This window comes from Synchiropus splendidus, chromosome 19 (assembly GCF_027744825.2).
Source record: "Synchiropus splendidus isolate RoL2022-P1 chromosome 19, RoL_Sspl_1.0, whole genome shotgun sequence".
Classification (NCBI taxonomy): Eukaryota; Metazoa; Chordata; class Actinopteri; order Syngnathiformes; family Callionymidae; genus Synchiropus; species Synchiropus splendidus.
The window spans coordinates 4,184,114-4,206,315 of record NC_071352.1 but is presented as its reverse complement, the minus strand read 5'-3'; the positions used below and the strand labels follow the sequence as shown (position 1 = coordinate 4,206,315).

The 22,202-nt window shown below is 43.5% G+C and overlaps 1 protein-coding gene across 2 annotated transcripts in view; it reads right to left on the bottom strand.

Annotated features, from left to right (window-relative positions):
* The window catches only part of grin2aa (glutamate receptor, ionotropic, N-methyl D-aspartate 2A, a), a 92,077-nt gene that overhangs the window by 5,846 nt on the left and 64,029 nt on the right, over positions 1 to 22,202 (bottom strand). For both annotated transcript variants that reach the window (XM_053850663.1, XM_053850662.1), the window contains 10 exons: positions 21,217 to 21,331; positions 15,874 to 16,076; positions 13,572 to 13,743; positions 12,608 to 12,761; positions 11,875 to 12,000; positions 11,564 to 11,793; positions 9,790 to 9,950; positions 6,258 to 6,347; positions 4,869 to 4,966; positions 497 to 735 (listed from right to left, as the gene is read on the bottom strand). In XM_053850663.1, the coding sequence (XP_053706638.1) occupies positions 497 to 735; positions 4,869 to 4,966; positions 6,258 to 6,347; positions 9,790 to 9,950; positions 11,564 to 11,793; positions 11,875 to 12,000; positions 12,608 to 12,761; positions 13,572 to 13,743; positions 15,874 to 16,076; positions 21,217 to 21,331 (1,588 nt within the window). The remainder of the gene's footprint in view (positions 1 to 496; positions 736 to 4,868; positions 4,967 to 6,257; positions 6,348 to 9,789; positions 9,951 to 11,563; positions 11,794 to 11,874; positions 12,001 to 12,607; positions 12,762 to 13,571; positions 13,744 to 15,873; positions 16,077 to 21,216; positions 21,332 to 22,202) is intronic.

The window sequence follows — 22,202 nt, the reverse complement described above, 5'->3', positions numbered from 1 at the left end:
AAGCATACGTGGGGGGTCGCAACACATGGGGATCAGAGAAAGACATGAGGGATGACCCAAGGGAGAATGGAGAGAGATAAAAAAGAACAGTTATTTCCCATTTTCAGGTACAAAGAATTTCAACTCCTCTTGCAGTGCATTAGGGGACATGCAGTGTGCATGCAGAAAAAAACTCTTTTACCACAAAAAAACCTTGGCCATGTGTGTATTCATGATTGTCAGGATCTTTTTTTTCTCTCACGAGTCACAGTTCATTAACCTTCAGGAATTAAATTGTTCAAATGTAAGTTCCGCCCTCACCATTAAGTGCCCAAACTCAAAACATCAGACAGCGCAGAAACACTTCGGCGCATTTCACAGTCTCTTCTCTCCATCAGAAATGATTTTATTTGGTTTTAGCATCAAGTCGCTTCATTTCTTGCATCATTCAAGCATTGTTGGGCCAAGTCACAAAGCAGCCAAATCTACAACAAATACACGAGAGGAAGAATCTTACCCGACTGATGGTGAAAAGCAGACCCGGGCGGCCAGAGCAGACCCCAGTGAAACAGTATCTGAGCCTCCAGTAGAAGAGATGCTCAGAAACAAAGGTGATGAGTGAGAGCCCCATGGCAGTGGCCAGCATGTAGAAGACACCGGCCATGTTGTCCACATCCAGCTGGCTGGACATCACCTCATTCTTCTCATTATGGCAAATGCCGGTGAGCCACTGTGCTTCCAGTTCCTCCATTTCACCTGAGATAAAAGAACAGGAGTTGTGACTTGAATCCTTTCCAGGTCAGTGAGCATCCCATGAAACTTTGATACTAAAAAGGCTACAAAGGCAGATAAGACGGCTACTAATAGCCAGAGTTCCTGAATGAGATGTACCTAATGGAAAGTTCTGATCAGTTTTCACAACAGAAAATATAGAGGAATATCAAAGTTTGTGCCCCAAACCATGGAGAGAAAAGAGGGTTTGGAGAAATCAGAAATGAAGGAGGGAAGAAATGTGAAAATAAAGAGTATATGATGACTGGGGACCAAAGTCAAAGTCAACACGGAAGCTATGAGTCGACAAAAAAACAACACAAGGAAAGATCAAATGGCTATTATATTGAAACGATCAAATAAATTAGAAGAACCTCAGCAAATGCTAAGAATATGTTAATATATGTCTTGCTTTTTCGGCTTACAGGAGGGAGAATGCAGAGAATGTTCTTCTTTAGGCAGCTACGAAAACTACGGCTGCTGACAAAGTTGTGGAGTTCCACACAGCCATCATCCAGTCCATCGTCAGCTCCTCTTTCACCATCTGGTACAACAGCTCTACCACCAGGGACAAGAGCAGACTGCAGCACATCGTACGTTCTGCTGAGAAGGTGATCGGAAGGTGACCCAGAGACGTGCAGGTTGGGATCAGAGCTGACCCTTCTCACCCTGGACATGGACTGTTTGTTCCTCCTCCCTCTGGCAGGAGGATACGGTCCATCCAGACCAGAACCTCCCGTCACAAGAACAGCTTCTTTCCCTTGGCTGTCTGACTGTTGACTGACTGTTGAATTTGTGATCAACATTTGTTGTTTGTGGGTTATTATAATTTATTTAATTGTTTATTTATTTATTTTCATTTTCATTTTTTATTGACAGCACTTAATTCCGATAGCACGTTCCTAGTTGGTGGGATCCCCACTGACCATGGCACTAAATCTGATTCTGAAAGACCTCAACATCAAGGACAAGGTTGGATTCAAGGACGAATGTATCAGCAGACTGACAGTGCAAACCATTTTGGTGGCATTCCTGGAGGAGCATATCAGGCTGGACACATCACTGCAATTCAGCAGACCAGTACCACACTCGACCACAACTACCAACCAAATGTCTATTGACACAGAAAGTGAAAAATAATTCCAGGAAAAAAAGGCAGACGACGCACACTTGTTCCTCCCAGTGAAGCTGAGAGTGGAGTTTCAGGATGCCAAAGTAGAAATCTAGCAAACCCCAGAAGAGGCAGGTCCTGCCCACTGGCACATAGTCAATGTAATATGAATGAATGAACGAGGAGAAATGGGGAGCTGTGACTTCTACATTCAGACAGATTGAGAAGTGTAGCGTGCATTTACTGGGTATCACATCAGGACTGATAAAAAGGAATCGACTTCTGTAAGAATCATTGGAAGTTGATAATCTAGGAAATGAAAAAAATCCAATCATCTGAGACAGTTAAAGTGACATGAATGCTAGAACATGGAGTCGAAATGAAACTCTTCTTCCAAAACTGACACTTGATCAGAGTTCAATACATTTTTGAAACAAAACCACCTCAGCTTCAAATGTTCAGCTAACGCCCCACACGCATTTCCTCTTTGTTGTCTTCTTTCTTTGATAACAAAACAGGTAGGAAGCTGGAAAGACCTTATCTCCTCAGCCTCCCCGTGTCCTCTCCCTCTCCACCTTCTCTGTGACATTTGCCGTGCCGCTAATCCAATCTGTGTCATTCAGAGCTTGATAACCGCGCTTGCTGTTGGAGGGGAAGCGATGCCATGTGGGGAACTTCATTTCTGAAGATTTGCCTCTTTAATACTGTTGCAGCTGATGCACGATTGTATTTCTCACTAGGTTTCATGGTATGTGCTGTGACGCTCCCAATGTTTCATTCAAACATTTCCTGGCACCCAAGTATAAACTCTTCATTCCTGCTATCACTCCAGATTACAGTCATCTCAGGGCTGCAACTACCGCACTGGCACGTGTAGCATCGCACTGTAACCTTTCCATCATGTGTTGCATTGTTTTGCGATAACTTGGCCCAAGCCGATCGATACGCTTTTATCTCACCTCTAATAGAATAAGTCATGTCTCCATAGAAACACTCCATGATTTCCCACCTACTTTGCACCCCTGTTGCTAACTATTAACAAGGCCCAAGAGCCAGACCAACCCATGCAAGAATATGGGTTTTCAAGTTCTGGTTTTGAAAGTGACTACACACTTTTCAACAACATTCTCACATTTCCCTATTGGAAGGATCCTTCCAACAGGTTTTGATCTCTTGAGCACTCACGGCACAACCATCATCTGGTCATTGAAAAAAACGTTATTATTACTTAATACTTAATACTCATTATACTTTTTAATGGGGCCGCCAATGATTTTTGTCAGCTGTTTGTGTTGTTTTTAACTGTTTAAAGTGTAGCACCTTTGTCTAGCTCCATGCCAGGAAGCATACCAAAACATGTCCTGTAGTTGAATTATATATTCAAATGACGGACATTATTCTCATCGGGTGATTATTGGCCGCACAGGTACCATACCATATTTATTTATAAAGCACTTAAAAAACAATACAAGAGCGTCGCTTAGTGCTGTCCAACTGTAAAATCAGGATAAAACAGACATTTAAAACAATACATACATAAAATTAAACAGGGCAGATACACTAAAAATTACTAAAAAGATCAGCTGTGAAAGAGCCAAAGAGTAAAAGTGCGTTTTAAGAAGTGTTTTAAAAGTGGACAGTGATGGTGCCTGTCTAACATGGGGACTGAGAAAGCCCGGTCTCTCCCGCTTAGTTTTAGGTACCTCCAGGAGCAGCTGGTCAGCTGACCTCAAGGACCGCGGAGGGACGTCGGGGGTTAAAAGCTCCGCTAGGTACTGAGGGTCAAGACCATTTAGAGCTTTAAAAACGGACAGAAGAACTTTAAAATCAATTCTAAAAGTCACAGGCAGGTGCTGTCATCCACCTCAGAGTGAGGTCGGTGTCAACAATGTGTCAAAGCTCAAAGCTTATTTTGTGTTTCTGAGGTTCCAGCTAGTTGGATTTAGCATTGACAATAAAGGCAGAATTTCAAGGTACAGCAGCTTCAAAAGTGAAAGATAGACACCTGAGCCATCGCTAGATTGTTCTTTGAACAAGGATATGCTATTACACTCCAGCTACTGTTCCACATGCTGTTCACAACAAAGCAGATAGCGCCATCTTGCAAGCCAAACTTGTGAACCTCTCCTTGCTGTTGCCATCTCAGTCTTCCATGCTTCCATGTGGGACAGTACTGGCCATCCATCCTCGCTCACAGACCTGTCAGTCACTGAAAGCTTTGGGTCTCCTCAGTTAATCCTCCACCTACAGGTTCCTTCTTGACATGACATCTTTGTCATCAGTCTTACTTCTCGAGTGTCACGTTCCTTTAATCAACCTCAGTGCACTTATTGTGAGTGGCTGCATCAGCAAAATGCAAAATGTAAATCAATCTGTCGGTAAAAGCTGCAGCTGTCTGACTCCCGGATTTTGCCAGACAGTATTATTAATGCAATGACTGCTGAGGATACTGTAATAAAAGCAGTGTGCAGCGTGCACACACACACTATTAGGACTGCTGGGGACGACTTCTTCCAGTACGAAGCACAGTTTTTGCACCACGACTCTGCCGTCATGCTCTCAGTGCGTAGCTTAATGGCGATCTGTGGGTGAGTTCCCAAAGGCCCCGGGTGCTTTTGCAGCCTTGAGGCCTGTGTCATGAATTTTGTTATCAAACAGAGAATCTGCAGCGGAAGATGAAAATTAAATAAACTTTGACACAGGCTGCTCAGTCAAATGAAAATAAACAAGTCAATAATTCTGGGAAAACTTGAGCCGTTGGGAGAGTGAATAGATTTTGTTGGACCTGTCCACCGTCAATAGCTTGGCTCGGATGGAAATGCATGAGGAAAGTGAGGTGTGGCATGAGATCGATACTGAAAACGTTTTCATTTAGGTCTTTGTTCCTATTCACAGTTAAACCTTTCATTCCAACTAATCACAGCAATAACGCACAGCATCAAAAAGAAAGTCCCTCTCCAAACCCCATTGATGTCGGGGTCACAGCACTGACAGGTGCATCACTCACCATCTCCAATGATGGCAAGAATAGCCAAATCCACCTGTCGTTTCCAGTAGGAGCCTTTTTGCAGGGCGATTCCATAGCCAGTGGTGGCAAAAATGTACCTGTAAACAACCACAAAGATCAATTGGCAATAAGGTGCGATAGCAGATGGCTAGATCATTGCTAATAAACTTCATGAGTGTCTGCACCAACTGTTGAGCAGTCCTTCCTTGGCTACAGTGGAAAAAATAAACATTGTTAGAATGTGAAGTTAAGTCACTTCCTTTCAAGCACGTTTGACATGAGCCAGGTTGGCGCACCACCGATCTGTGCGCAGAGCATCACATCCATATCTCAAGAGAACCCTGAGAGCACCTGGTTCCCCGGCATGCTGGGATAGAGAGTGGATGGCGACATGTGATTGGCAACAGCTAGAAGTTTGATTTATGAGAGAAAAACGATTATTTCACATGAACATTGTCACACGTTTTCTGTCGTTTTCTTCACATACCCACATCAGTCAGTGTTTGTAGCTTGGATTTCAACGGTTGTCACAGAGCTGGACTTCTGTGTTTTCTCTATTATGATCCGATTGTGAAGTTCTTAACTGACAGTAAAAGCAGTTGAGATCTAGTTTATATTATAGTTTCTGTAATCGGTTTCAGCTTCAGAATCTTCTGCTTCTCCTGTTTCCTTCGTGAATCCCCACGTGTTTGATGAACGTCAGGAAACTGCAAGTTGCTTACAGATGAGCGCGGAAGTTGTCACCTGGACTTCCACAGTGCATCATCTTGCCACCATGCAGTGGCTGCACTCGCCTGGCTCATGGTCAAATGCACCCAATGCAACACAAAATGCTCTCCAACAAAAGTAGCTTGATTCGTTGCTGGATGTTTTTGTTTGGCGACTTTGACACGTCATTTAATTACGTGAGTAAAAGAGAGTCAAGCTTCTTCTGATGGAGAGAGAATTATTCTGGTGTCATTGCTACTAGAGAGGGAGGAAGGATTCTTTCATGTATTTCGAAGTGTGAAAATATTCTTGCCACTTCTTTTGTATGGACTTGCACATGTTCAAGACATTGGGAATGTGCATTTGATAGGAATTTCAGAGAACTGTGCGCTTTCATTCATCTCCCATAGGCCTTTGGGGCACACATACACTAGCAGGTTTGGTGCAGGTTCGAAGCAGCTTGTACCCAAAGAGGAGCATTTTGATACATATAGATGATGATGTTGGATCATGAGGACGTCAGATACGGTCATTGCTTGTCAGCTCATAACCAGGATGTTTCCGGTGACAAGCTCTGGGGCATTGTGAAATGGTTGGCTGTGTTCTTCTGGTTCTCTTGAGCTACAAAAACAGTTTTATCCACCGAACATGTTTATGCGAAAGAATGATAATTCTAGTTACCCGCTGCCAATGGTCACCAGCTTACACCCTTCATCTCTGCCAGCCATGTAGTTCAACACCGCAGCATCATAGATGAAGGCGTCCAGTTTGCTTTAAAGCAGAAGACACAGAGAAGAAGACAAAGACAAAGAGAGGAGACCGATAAAAAAAGAGATTGATGCTTAAAATGTAATAGAGGGTGAGTGTGACGTGCACAGCAGACAGATACGTGTGTGAGAGAGAGAGAGAGAGAGGGGAGAGAGAGAGAGTCTTATTTGTCACAATGTGTTGCTTGCGGATCAATTGTGAAGTGTTAAATCATCTCCAATAGAAGTGCAATCCAAGCGTAACCAAACACGCAGAGGACACAGTTGGGAGTGGTGATGGTTCAATAACGCACACTTCACTGATGACAGATCCTCTGAGGCACATGGGCAACCCAAACAAACTTCAGAGACACAAACATGAACAACCCCCCGCCCCCTTCCCTACACACACACACACACACACACACCAGGCTGACATTTTCAATGCAACTGATGTCAGCATCAGCAGCAGTGACTCCACTGCACGGCACACTCTCACAGACCCAGAAAGGGCTTTGCTAATAGAACATTTACTGAATGTCAGTCCAGAACTCTGACAGAGGCCGACTGCTGATAGTTCTGCTGCGTAATGAGCTTAACCCAGTGCTGGTTCCACTTACAAGTCCAAGCATGCGGTGAGGCAGGCTTGACTGCAAGTGTGTGTTTTCTTTTAAGACTGTGGAGCAGAGAATACTGGCAGCACCATTACGCTGCAAGACATGACTGTGTTCCTAACCAGAAAGCTGGAATTCTCTTTGATTCTCCGGTACAGAGAAGAAACACTTCAGATTTAAAAGTGAAGCTTTACTAGTTTATTGTGAATTTGGTCTTGGGCTGCAACTCAAGAAGCGCTGTGGTTTTATGTTCAGCTGAGATGGTGGTCATTGTGGTGTTTACTACCAACCCACAACAACCTGTACATCTCCAGGCGACATAAACACTCCAGTCACTGCAATTTTCCTCCCGACCAGCAATGGCTCAGTGGGAAGTTTGGATATGTTAGTACAACTATGCATGTAGGTGGCTTTGCTTTGGTTCGTGTGTGTGCAAGTTATCTTCATCTTGTTTGAAGCTGCCGGCAAGAGGACACCTGCTGTAAATGTAGAATTCTTCTGCTGTCATAAATTGATTATTTTTCGTTCCTTGCAAAATATTTTAGACTTGTTTTTAGTGTCAACTATAACACACACGCAGTTTTTGTCAGTGTTATTCTTACATTGGTGCCTTGTTTTCGTCATGGGGAAAAAAGGGTTGTTGACTTATGAATGTCTCGTCCGTCAGACGAAACAACATCAGATTCTAGTTGTCTGCACTACACCCTTGAACTCCTCCCAAAGGCCAAACCTTCCCTTTCCTTCTGCAATCCCTCTGTATGAACTCAATGCACTTGAAGTAGCATCTTTTCGTAAATTGTTGTACTATTATTTTGGACCCACATAGTTAGCTTAATTCTATGGAAATGAACCGCAGTCAGTTCAGTTTTTTTTTCTAATTCATAATGTTTGCAGTGCATTATGGGCCTACCAGCAGAACATGGAATACAGACCTTTCAAAGCAACGTAATCGTACCTTTTACGTAAGTAACTAAGTAGAAGAGAAAATTCCTCAAGTGACTTTATGCTATTTTTTTCCCAGATGAGTAGGTCACTGAAACTCTGGATCAAAGCATCACAGCTGTGAAAGCCCAAAGAAAAGCTACAGAAAATATTCTGAATGACGACATTGTTGAACATTTTCCATGGCCTGAACTACAATTCCATTTTTAGGATCTCTGGTGCCCCTCCCAGGGATCAGCCCAACATATGTTGCATCTTCAAAAAGCAAAAGAAAATGCATTTCAGATAGCATGTCATCTTTGGAACGGGAAAAATATATATGTAAAACGTGTTGTTACTCTTCCAATTCTTGCTTTTATCTTTGAAAAAACAGTGATACAGGAACTGGAGGAAAATTGTGCCTCTGTCAACATCTGGGAGGGGGTGGGCATGCAAGGTCAACCATTAGAAAAGAGCTTTCCAATCCATAGTCTGGGATCATGGCTCATTGACTTACCTGAAACACAGGACTACATGAAGCAGGAGACTACAAAGTACAATGTTTGAGGGGGGAGGCGCGGTTTGGGGACATCAATAAAACGTTAGCTGAACAATGGTAAAATCTTTCAATGAGACAAAGGGAATGACCAAAAAAGACAAAAACAACTCACCTTGATCTTTACTGTGTCTAGAATATGCAACATCTTAATTTAACAAATTTTAAAGGGACTGCGCCAGGAAGAAGAAAGAGATGCACACATCATTGCTTCAGAATAAGGTGTCCATCAGATGAACAAACCCCTGTGAGCTATGCGACGACATGAAGCCCGTCCCCACCGGTTCACAAAGGTCCAGGTGCCAAACCTAACCCACTAGGAAACAGGTCAGCTAATAGAATTCACTATTTTGAGCTTCCCCTCAACTTTAAAGACGATTTCTAATGTAAAAGCCTGTCAGCATCATACATGATCAGTGCTCACCAGCCATCGAGCCACAAACAGCTGCACAATGCTGTGTTGCTCATCTGCTGCTGGCATTCTCACTCCTGAAAGTCACATGTCGACGTTTTGGGCAGAGAAGCGCTAAGTCACATTGTGAGACTGTACTGACAAAAGACGGAGGTTGGGTTTAGGTAAGCGGAGGGATGGCGCTATACATTCTGCGTTCCAGGTGGGGGTGTGGCTGTATCCCTGAATTACTTGGGACGTCAGTTACTATTTATAACCCCTTACGTGGCTATTCTCCTTAGTGCATCTAGAAAGTCACTGTGACTTAAACGCAGAGCCGTTTGAGGGGCTTTAAATAGCAACTGACACACGGTCATATGTCCAATGAAATTAGCCCGGTCCCACGGCTTGCCTAACCCCAACCTTATTGCAGTGGTCACAGCATGACTTGGATATTTATCCGTCAAGAAATATTTAAATTGCAATGACAATGTGAGGACCAACATTACATTTCTTCCTGTTTGACTCTATTCACGTTTGGCGTTTCTCCTCAATGTCCCTCAGCCGTGACCTGCTCGCCAAAAGTCCCTCCCCGTATTCTCCAACACACACTCGCCCTTGGATAATTAGCCCGCTCCATTTCCTCTTTTCCCAGTGTGACTTTAAGTTGGACTCACCTCTTTCCTTTTATTTCCATCATCCCTTCACACTCTTTTCAATCCATTTAACCACCTTGAAAGGTTTCACTCCAGCAGTGTGCCCTTGGTTAGCGGTTTTATCACCTTAACATCCCTCCACTGCACACTCTCTCTCTCTCTCCCTCTCTCACCCCCAAGTCTCAGTGGAGCTGTCAAACACACATGCACAGACACACACAAACATCCACAACTCCACAATGATGATTTGGTTTTTCGTTTTCCTTTGGAAGACAGCAACTTCAAATATCCAAACCTAAAAGCAAGTGTGTGCGAACACATGTCCATACCCTGTTTTTAGGCTGACAAGTGCGTCCTGGACTCCGGTTTGGTGATACTTGACCATATACTGGTGCATGGCTGGGTAGTTCTTCCTAATGTTCCTCTCCGTTGATCCATTGGGAACTGTCCCGAAACGGAATGGTGGTGAGTACGCATATGGATTTTGGAACTGTGGAGAGAAAACATCAAGCACAAAGCACAAGTCTCAGTTGAAAATAATGTTCCAAAACCCAACCCCAGTCCAGTCCAGTCCCTACCAGTGTGGGGACTAACTTTTTTATTGAGTAACGCCATATAGGAATGATGAAGATGATTATGTTTCAGCTGTTTTAAAAAAGTTACTTTCGCAAGTAACTAGTTACTTTGAAAGTAATGAGTAACTTGAAGTAACAAAGGTACTTTTGAAAGTGGTAACTAGTAACTGTAACCAAGTTCCGAAGCTAAAGTTACTTGCCCAACACTGGTCCCTACCAAGTGTCAGCAGTACGTTCTGGAAGAATGCGTAAACGTGTTGGTTCTGTTGAAATACAATGCTTAAATCGACTCCTCATTCAGTGCTGTGTTACACAATGCAACAACTGTAAAAATTAGCAGATTTTTGCTCACACTGTGGAGGTGGATCATTTTCATTGGGGTTCCTTTGTACTATTGTGAATGCACCATGACAACTTGAGTACTAGCTTTCAATTCACAAAATTATTATTTTGGTGAGACGGTCAGACAGATGCTGGTTGATAACAATATGACCATCACAACAATTGGAATTTCATTGAAGTGGAGAATTAAAAATATGCTTTTTTGACCAACATGGTCCGATTCTTTCCATCCCTCACAGTAGGCTTTGGGATATGAAACATTTAGAATGTGGGGGAATATTCAGGTTAAAACGAATATGTATATGTATGTGCATTTTTTAATTTAATCAAAATTACATCATTAAAATTGGGTTTGTCGGCGACAAAAATATTAATATCAATATCAGCCAGATACAGTATCTCTTAGATATTTTAACGCGTAAGGAATAACAACAACAACAGAAAAAAAAAAAAAAACAATCTGCTGACCAAAGACCAGCGAGTGTCCCTTCAGCACATCTGTCTAAACAGCCATTTACCCTCTTTTCCCGGATGACCCTCTGTCTTTCTCATTCACCCTCCCTCTATCCTGCCCTTCGTTTCCCCTTACCTCAGCCGTCAACTGTCTTGTACCATCTTGAGTGTCCTGGCCTCGTGCTATTTCACAGGCAGCGCTATGTCAGTTGTCCCCCGTATGTTGTCCGTCCTGCTTGTTACACTGGACTGTCTTTTTGGGAACTGACACCAGTTGCTAACTTTGCCTTTTGTCTTCATGCAAGTGCTACTGTCTCTTAACCATAAACCGTGGGAGGTTCTGCTACTGTCCAACAGAGCTTCTCTTTCACTCTGCCACTCTTCTGTCACAGATCACACCTGACTGTCTCGTCCACTCTTCTCTTCACATCTTTTAATCTTTGTCAATCACCCTGTATGACAGATTCTAAAAGCATAATCTCCTCTGTTTCACCCAATACGGATGTATTCATTCCACTGAGTTGCAGTTTCAATAGAACACATCACCCATTTATGTGGGCCAGCCTGTTTTCACAACCCCCATCTCATTTATACTCATCTTTTCTGTCTCGGATAAAACCATGTCTGGGATGTATCAGCAAAGAGCAAAGAACTAGGACAGGAAGAGTGACTAAACGCTGTATTTGGATTGTTATTGATTTTGTTTTTTTTCTGAGATGAAAATCCCACTTACCTTGTTGTCAGAAAGTCCAGTTACTTGGTCAACAAACTCTTCCTGGATCATGAAGGCAGCTAGGTTGGCAGTGTAGGAGGCCAGGAAGATGACAGCGAAGAAGGCCCACACTGACACGATGAACTTACTGGTGGTTCCTTTTGGATTTTGCACCGGAACAGAGTTGTTGAAGACCAGACCCCAAAGGAGCCAAACCGCTTTGCCCATGGTAAAAGAAGGCCCGTGGGGGTCTAAGACAGTTGGAAAATGGTTTGAATACAAGGTTAGTAAGACTACACTCACCGTGAGAGCGGGCGTGCTCCGGATCTTACCTTTCCCTTGTGCCAAATTTCGGTTGAAGCCAAGAGGACTGATGTACTCAAACATGAAAACAGCCATTGCAGTCACCAGTAGGAGCATCACAAACATCATCACCCACACTGATGCGCTGAATGGCTCTGATGAGGAAAAGACATACCGACTTAGTGGCACTTTAAAATCAGACTTTATTAACTCATGTATTTCTTCACTCCGACAGACAATATTTGCACCATCCCAACACAGTGTTAGGCAGAGGTACTTGCGAATACTGGCCTGTTTTACAGTATGAGGAGGTGCACAAGCATAGTGGTGTCAGCAGTTCTGTCCTCCCTCTGAGCTCACAAGACTACTGCAGAGATTCCACTCACCACTAATGTATGGGAGAGCGCTGCTGGCATTTGGCCGCAGTGTGTGTGTGTGTGTGTGTGTGTGTGCGTGTGTGTTGGCGAGCAGCTATTACCAGGGTTTTCCTGCTAAGCTCTTCTAATTGTCACGTTCATTGTGATGTGCTGGAGACATGCTGATCGTGGTGCATGTACTTCAATGTGGTCTGAACACAGAGCACCATTGTGCTTTCAACCCCGAGGTCAAGTGAGCATCGTAACATCGTGGATCGGGATATTATTTAAATCCTTCAAGTACTGACAGCTGGGTGTCCAGCCTGAATTGTGACGCACAAACTCCCAACAAGACACAATCAAGTGAGAGCGTTACCAAATGAAAAGTGTAAGGAGGGATAGTCACCAAGAAAAGCTGATGGGGACACGGTTCCATTACTACGGGAGACCATGACGCTGATCCCTGTTTCTACGAACGGGACGGAGAAATCGATGACCTCAGAACGCTCCTCATTGATCGTCAGAGATCCGACGGCCATGACGGCTTTCTTATAGACCACCTGGAGGAAGTGCAGATGGAATGAAGAGGGATTGGAAAAATAAAAAAAAGGAAAATACACAACAAAGGAATGGAGGAAGGAAAGAAATGCAATATACATTATAATATATCACAAAAACCAGGCCACAATATGCCTGATATCAACCATGACATTATGACCACCTTGTATTAGAACAGCCAAGTTCACCAACGCTACCACTGAAAAATAACTCACTGATCAATATGAATATTTAAAACTAAAATCTAAATGTACATATGTATAAAGTCATAATTCAAGAAATGCAATTTAAAAAGTAATCAAAAGAATAGTTTTAATGGAGAATCCATTTAAGAAAAATGGATTAAAAGCACGTCAAACACTGAGTTTGCCAGAGTTTATGATGATGTGACATTGGTGCAGATAGATCTCGAGACCAACTGAAACACGAACAGGAATCATTAATAGGTTTAACTTGAAATTTGAAAGTAACACTTTGTAAGACCTTAGTCTTCACTCAGAATCAGGTGTTCATCCGATGATAAATAAAGGACAATAGACACCCTTGAACAGCAGTTGTTTTCATCTGGTTGCAGCTTTACTGGAAAAGACTAAGGCGTAACAAATGATTCATCATGTGTGCTTTCCAGTGCACGTCCAGGGATTAGCTTGTTGTTTTGGCTTTGTTGCGTCCCACCAGCATTGCTCCAAGAATCTGTCCTGACATTCATTTTTGCTTGACTAAGTTTGATTCTCCAGGCCTTTGTCACGCATATGGCAAGGTACACCCAACTTTAGAATCATGAACATACTTGAGGCAAATGCTCCTCTTACCTCTCCCACCATCCCATTCCAGACATTGTTTATCTTCTTTCCATGTTTGCCATTGGTTACCAGGTACAGGTCATAGGTGAACTTCACATACTTGGCTATCTTCTTCAGAATGTCAATGCAGAATCCTTTGCAGCATTTCTTGATGGTAGTTCCACCACCCTCTGTGGTGTTGCTGTGAAACAAAGATGCTTTCATTAGACCTCAGTCACCACGACCAAGTTGCAATGTGATGTACAAGCATCTCCTCATGGTACAACCACAGAATCAATGGCAAGGAAATCTGAACAAGTTGAAGAAAGCAGAAACATTACTGCTATCTGAAACACACAATTTTTAGTGCAGATGGGAGCATGTACGTCCTCTGTGCTCCACCAACAAATATTGCAAAATAGATGATTAAACCAGGACTAGTGGTAAAAAGTCAAACATGTCTGATGGCTTCAGATGTTGTTTCAAACGTGGTCCGCTACACTATGAAAATCTTATGCAGGACATCAATTGGTGTAGAACCTGCACAATGTTGATATCATTTCTTTGAGAGGTGTCGCCACACCTTCAAAAAAGCTCCTCCTCTCCTTTGATAACTTTGTCCCAGAGTTTAAGACAGTGTTCTATCCTTGAGCTTCCCACCATCTGTATAACTGCATTTGAGAGCAAAACAATTCAGACACACTGTTCATCGCCACCTGGGATTCCTCATTTGCCTTTCAGATGTGTGATAATTAGGACAAGATAACCTTGTCCTTTATTTTAACCAGCACTTGAATGCAAACTTGATGGCGAAGGACACAACGGCAACTTCTGAAGCGCAGACCACACGCGCTCGACACCATCCACCTGTCAAACAAATCTCACAACGCACAAAAGCAAAGCGGTTCGGACAATATGATCGATAGAAACTACAAATCTGTTCGGTGAGCGCATGATGGCGTTTGCTCCAGCCCCTGGTTATTGTGCGAAGACACTGTCAGACAAAGATGGGGCCATACATTGTGATGAAAACAGTCCAGTGCAATGGACTAGATGTGGGTGAGGGTCATGAATAAGCAAAACATGGGCTAATTTACAGTCATTCAAGGACTTGCAAGTCAAGTTTCTGGCAGGATCCTCTGTGGCAGAGTGTGCAGCTTCTAGGCCAAAATGTTATTAACAGCATTTATGAACATGGCGTTCCCATTTAAGCACTGCAGCTACATGGAATGGCTGTTTGTTCAGGAAAAATAGAGCCACTATAGGGGCCTGAGGGAGTCCTGTCCTCTGGAGAGGACAGCGTGTGAGAGTTGTTCCTGGCCCAGCTTGGATGAGTAAACTTGTGTTTCTAGATGCATGAACAGGCCAAGCCTCATCCCTTCCCTCCTCCCCTCCACTCTTCTTTGCAAATGGACACTACGAATGCATGAGCAGGGATGGCTCTGTAGGGCAGTGGTGGTGGTTGCACACAACGTGTGAGCTTGTGTGTATGCGTTTCTCCTTCCAGATTAGTCATCCGGCACCCGACTAGACAATGTAGGCATCTCAACTTTTGCACAGGAAAGTGCCTCGAACCTCGTTTCCAAAGCACTTTTCTACAGTGAGGAATCATAAACTAATTGTATAAATAAAAAAAGTATGCTGTAAAATTATTACTGCAGACAACAAAGAATTTAGACAGCACGATAATACTTATAGGATGGGTCACAAAAAATACCCCGCTAAAATGATTTTCACTCACAAAATCATTTTCTGTGGTATGTCATTGAACGCTTCACCCAGTGTGTAAATTCCTCTCTAAAATGAGGCCAGGGAAACAGTTAATGGCACGTGAACAAGAAGAAACAAAACCGCTGACCCAGTCGATTTCCATGTCAGCTATATTTAAGTCGTGACATTTGAAAACAGCCTGTCAGTCAATCTGTGAGTTAAAGAGAAGATGAATGAAAGTCATTCAAAGGAAATGATGGGGGTGGTGAAAGTGAAGAAGAGTGTGAACTGGCGGCCCCTTGACGGCATTTACAAGGCAGTCATGTGGCAAGATTTAAAGTTTGAAACTGATTATGTAGAAAGGTTTCCGACTCCAAATATAACAAGATGAAACGATGGGACTTTAGGACTCATTCCATTTGTCCTTTTTGACCGTGTTTGTCAAAACAAATTGGAAGTCAGGGTAAAAAAAAAAGAGTCCCCCCAGCTCATATTTGCATGTTTTGTCCTTTTTTCTTCAGTGATTTAGATTTCACTCAAATGCATCAGATAAACTGGTAACCTTACAATGTCCAGGCAAGACGACGGCAAGAAATAATAGGGAGAGGATTAACAAACTTACTCTTTAATGTGCTTCCTGCAGGGCACAGAGTTCCTCATGCAAGTCCCTGTCAGCCGCTCCACATCCTCCACGATAACAAACGGCTTCTCCTCCAAGGTGACAATGGACAGATGGTTGTCGTCCAGCTCTGCGTCACCGAAGGAGTTGAACCGTGGCCACACGGGGTACTTCAGGCTCAGACTGCGGTTCTCCAGTTTGCCCATCTGTGGCAAAAAGAGTCAAGGGAGGTCAACGAAGCTTGATGTCACAAAGCTGATGCAAAACCAACTCACAGTTCCCATTGCTGAAGGTAAAAGCCTGATAAGTAGAAGAGAATAGTGCACAAGATGGAACTGTTCACTGGGCTGGAGCGCAACCCAGTGAACACACTGCAGCCACGTAAATAATTCAGAAAGTTTTCTTGACTGCAATGTCACATTCCCCCTATAGCTTGTATCCATCCACCTACCACTTGTCTGGTGAGCGTGCATGTGTGTGTGTGTGCACCTTATTTACTCATGTAAGTGTCAGTCCTGGGAGCTGGATGGAAAAGCAGCAAGCAGCAATGTGTTTCAATTATTAATGTTGGGAGGCAGCAAAGCACAAAGCTTGTTTTGTGCATGTAGCTCCCTTTAGAAAGTTGTCACACTGGAGACATGTGGGCAGGACTCAGTGGTCTGCACGGTGCTCCCAGATCACACTGCTCTGCTGACGTGGCTGATCATTTCAGCACCGTTGAGGATTATGACTCGCGCGGGGTTTCATGCTGCAGAAACACTCGACATTTGAGAGCCATTCAAAGTCCTTCGCTTGACCCTAACTTGCATTTTGTTTTTTGAAATGCTTCATGACAGAGTTTATCTCAAGGAAAACAGACTATGACAACATTGTTGCGTGTCTCTTGGTCACTTGAATCCAACACAGGCTGCAAAGTTGCTTTTTTCACGTGTTAACGTTAACCTGCCAGTGACCCTTGAAGGAAAATGCTTCTCATGCAAATGTAAAATCTCTCCATGAACAGAGTGGAAGCTTATTAGAATGGCGCTAATCTTTCACCTCTCTCACCCAAGCAGCCGTAGGACTGAGGTTGTTACACACGCGCAGACACAGATTCCTGGCAAAGTCATTAACTGGCCTTGAAAGAAGAAATTTGCATTTTAATTGTTTAGATTCCAGTACTTTTCCTCGGCCAGGGATTAAGAACGTAGCCAGCACCAAAGTTGTCAGCTGTTTGTGGGTGTGTTGAGGAAGGTGGTGTGTTTGTTGTGTGCCACCAGGGTTTGTCTTCAAACAGCTCTTTTGCATTTCTCAGATTTAGTTTCACTTTCTTGCCAGTTCATGGACTACAAAGATAAAAGTGGTATGAATTCTATAAATTATAATACAATATCAATATAAATTCAGACTCGCCCACAGTAAGAGGGCAGGAGAACCTACACGGCAAGATGCAAAGCACTAACTGAAGTTAGCGCAGCCGCTGAAGCCATCACCAAAAAAGCTTCATCAAAGAAAGCACTTGGCGAAGGGAGCTTAGCTGAAGACTAATGATTAGAACAGGGATGCGGCGTGTCTCCCTGACACATCTTTCTCATGTGGAAAGAGCCGTCTCTCAGAGAAACAGCGCTCTTCTTCATTACGATGGAGGGAGCAGCATCTGTGCGGCTTCCTGCTCCTGCACTTCTGCCTTGTTGCAGCGCGCCATATCAACCAAACTGCGCAGGTTTGACACCCTCTTGAAAACCCGGCAAACGGTCCAGGCCCAGATCTTTCTCATCCTCCTCCTCATTAAAAGCAGCCGTCTCTCTTGGGACGAATTGACAAACCAAGAGAAGTCAGCGTCAGGACCTCAGTTCTTCCTCTCATTTTCTCTTGTGCACAGAGAAAGAAGGCTTGTCAATGAATTCCTTGAGAGGAGCGAGGTGGCAATAAAAAAAAAAAAAAATCTAGCGATAGCTAAGATAAAGCAAAGAAAAAAAAAAGAAAAAGAAAAGAAATCAAATGTATACGACATGAGTTGAAACACACAAAAAAGTACTATAGACTGGCTAGTTCAGTTCATGAACCTGAATTCATGTGAATTTGTGTTGTTCATTTGATATGAATACTTCACTCCTATAGTTGTTCTTTGATTGTTGAATACACTGCGGGCCATGTAGTAAGAGTGGTGGACCATATTAAATCAAACTGTGCACCAGGCCTGCTGACTTTTAATCCAAGACAAGTTCATGATTTGCCATGGATTTTGCTTGTTGTTTCATAGACAGAGTCAGATTCTTAAAGATACAAAATGATTTTTTGTTGTTATTTTATGGCTTCACAGACAAAAAAACAGATGAAATAATGTTTCGGTGGACACATTCTCTTGCGTTTGAAGCTCAGAGTTCAAACTCTAGAAGAAGTGGAGGATACTCACCTGAGCATCATAAACAGGATGAGGGACGGTGACTGAAAGTTCAGAAACAGGCTCAGCAAAAGGATCTAGCACAACTGCAAGCCTCTCAAAAGTTCCTCCACAGCCAGTCAGGCTCACCACAGCAGGACAGGTGAGAGGAGATGATATAGGGGTGGAGAACAGAGGTCGCAGCTTTTACAATGAGCACCTTCTCTGCGCCATTCAGAGACTTATCGCTCTGGCAAGTTGCATTGAGGGAGGAGGAGCTCCGAATAGCACGGATGAAACCACTCGCTCATAAAGCAGTATCTGTCACTCCTGTCAGGCAAAATTACGTCAGGAAAATGGATTTAGCTGGAGTTCTCCCCCTCTGTCTTTTGACTGTGTGTGTGTGTGTTTAGGCATATCTATCCCAGTCAGGTCCAATAACGTTAAGCCGTCAATTTGAGGATGATGTATATATAATAATATGAATATAGTATATATAAAGTTGAAGTTTGGTTAAGAGTCCTGGTAAGCCATGTGTTTTTGATGTTTAGGTTTAAAGTGAGAGGCTGGAGAAAACATGACGTGAAAGACATCCATACACACACATTCCATTTATGAGGTTCTGGCAGAGAATGATGGGGAATTATTAGAACGATGAAGACACATTATGAATTTCAGTGGGCAGGACGAGTTACACAGGTAATGATAATGTGTTTTTTCAATTTCCTTTCCTCTTCACCATCCAGTGCACATTTGCTCCCTCTTTCTCAGCCCATCTGTCCCCAGCAAGCTGCACTGTGCATCCCTGGCCCAAGCTCCGCTGCCTGAAGGGGAGACTTTTTGTATTTTTAGAACACTTTTGCACTGCTCCTGGATTTCTTTTCTTCATCACAAAACTCATGTCTGAGTGTCTCCGTGTGTGCGCTCAGCTGGGAGGGGGAGAGCTGCTTCCAATTAGGCTTCATCTTTGGCTCTCTCTCTCTCTCGCCTTCCCTCTCTTTTACTGCACAACAGTGAAGTAGCACTGATCAATTTCACAGGGTAGACACTGTTTACAGCAACATACTCCAACACTGTCAGTCTGTGCAAGTGCAGGACTGTTTACCACCAAAATACGAACAAGCCACTTGCAGCCCCACCAAAACTAACACCAAGGATCTGATATATGGCAATAAAATGAACCTTTGCAATCCAGCTCATATATATATATATATATATATATATATATATATATATATATATATACACAATCCGTTCGAGAAGCGATTGTTCGAAATCTGAATGGATTTTTCCCATTACAATGAATGGAAAAAGAAATAATGCGTTCCAAGCCTTAAAATAGGCTTTTGTAGGAGTGAATGTAGAGTGTCTGCTGCAGGTGCGCTGTTCCTCTATGTGTGTGGCCGCTGCATGTGGGAGGGGTTGCCGAGTGAGTGACGTCTCTCCAGAAGTGAAGAGGTGCCCGGTGCGTGTCCAGCTCTGAATGTGCGCTTCTGTGCAGTTTGGCTGTGACAAAGTCATAAACCAAGTAACGCTCTGTCCGAGACTCGCCTCATCCCTGTCCCAGCTCCAGCTGACAACAGGACATCAAACCCTGGAGTGTTACGCTCCAGCCTCCACGGTCTAGTGCGGAGACAGGAAAGGTTTTACACCTCAATGTGAAGAAAAATCAGTCAGTAAATGTAGCTAATGGGACACATCTCCATACAGAGGCTGCGTTATACACAATAACAAAACGCGTTGTGGGTCAGCTGATAGGTCCGCGCACGTCATGTTTTCTTCCAGCACCATACATTATAAGACATAGGCGTCAATCTAAAGTGTAAATGAAAATTTTACACTGAATCCTGCACTCAAACGCTCTGGCACATGCTCCATCTTGTTAGCTTGCAGCATTGCTAGTGGTTTCATCAGGATCCCAAACACACCTAAGTCAGAAGCCAGTGATTAAATGACCCTAGAACTATGAAATATACTTCCACACTTCCACATTTGCGCAGTCAATTCATCACTCACCCCCACCCACTGTGCTTCTTGGCTTCAGTTAATAGAAGCCACGTGACTGTGTACTTCTACCTGCGCTACTGTACGTCCCCCCGTCGTCATGGCGACTCCTCACTGCAAAGTGTGATTTAGTGAACTTGCGCAATGCTGCCCCCCACAGACTGAGGACGTATCTGATTTAAGGGGTGCCTCATTTCTCTTGGCTCTGTGGGCTGTGGCTGGGTTTGAGGATTATGGAGGAATTGGAAATCTCCACTGGTCATTCATAGGTAGCTCACGAGCTGAAAAAGTGGACTTGCAGATCCCTTTATTTGGGTTAAACTATGCCCATGATGTGACCACAGAGGGAATATCCAAAAAGATCTTCCTGTGAGGAAGAGCGAGCTCGCCAGGTGACACGTTTTGATGAGCAGTGGTAAAGTGGCAGTGAAAAACAGCACGGATATTTTAGCCAAGAAAAAAGTCAAAATGGCTGCGGCGTGAGGGACGCCAAGTAAAGGAGAAAGAAGAACATCTAAAGAAGGTAAAGCAAAGAAAAATGAACAGATTTCAGATACTCATCTGAGAGTTGATCTCAACTGAGCTCAAATGCAAGACACTGTCCAAGTCGTGGCCCTTTGGTTTCAGTTTTTTTCATCTCTTCCTTTTCATTCCTTCTTCATTCTAGTCTAGTCTTGTAACTTGGTAAAAAAAAGTGATCTTTATTTCCGGTATATTTAGTCATCAGGTGCTGAGCATGTGCAAGAGCAAGGTGGCGGCTTCCGTCTGCACATGATCTTTGGCTTTGTTGTGATCTTTAGACCGTTACTGTGTCATTTCACTTTATTTATTTGAACTGCAGTTTACTTTGAATCGTTGCAAATGTGAGATGCAGATTAAATACATGAAACATCCCAACACAGAGAGCTACTACGAATATAATTCTATGACCATAAAACCAAGTTCTTCTCTTATTAATAGACTGAATCCACTCCTCTTACCTTTTCCCACTCTCTTTCTTTGTTCAGCACAATAACCACCAGTTTGGGGAATTCTTGGTAGCCATCCTCAGTGAACGACAAGTCTCGGCCTTCCCACGTCACATTCATCATGTATCTGGAACAGAGAGGAGATGGATTAAAAAATATAAATAAAAAGTGAAGCCAGCGATACAACCAATGTCATGTCAGGACTTGTGAAGATGTGGGCTAAAACACACTTGAACTGAGAAAAGACAGGGGTGGATTGAGGCTTGGTTCACACATTAAATATGAAGGAGGTGATGCTGTCATCTGAACAGTGTGTGAAGATCAGCTTGTTCCCCAGTGAGGCACATGAAATGAGCCGGTCAAATAAGTGGCAACCCCTCAGTCGTGAGGACTCTGTGTTGGTCTCTCATGGTGAAGACACGACCGATCTAAAGGAATGGCTGACCAGCCCATTTCTGCTGTCCTCCTGAGGTCAACGGCCCTGGCCAGTTAGCTCAGCGAGTCCTACAAATATGGCTGCTTTTCATAGCATGTCTTACTGAGGAAGCCGTCTGATTTCAGAGGATATTTCTGCAGGAACTAGCAGGCTCTGGGTCGCTCAACTGTTGCTCCCACCACCCTGGATTTCTAGTCCAACATAAACCCAGGTGAAGTGACGCTTGTGCCAACTACACTCAGTTCCATTTGTCATACCCTGTGCTTTGGTTCCATTATTTCCTGCACAGAATAATGAAGAAGAATGCCGAGGACTTCAGGTCTCCAGAGCCACATCCAAGTTAGTTGTTAGAATGTAATTGGCTTTTAGCAGCAATTACCGTTTAGACAATTTCTTCAGGCTGTAAAAAATGATTAATCTGAAATGTAATTTCATTGAACGCTTGACCTCAACTTCTCCACGCTTATCAACCTTACATTGACACGCTCATCATTATAGAGGTGCAGGAAGTGTGCGCCAGCCGCTGTCCAGCTGGAAATGAAGGCTCTCTCAGGCTAAACTG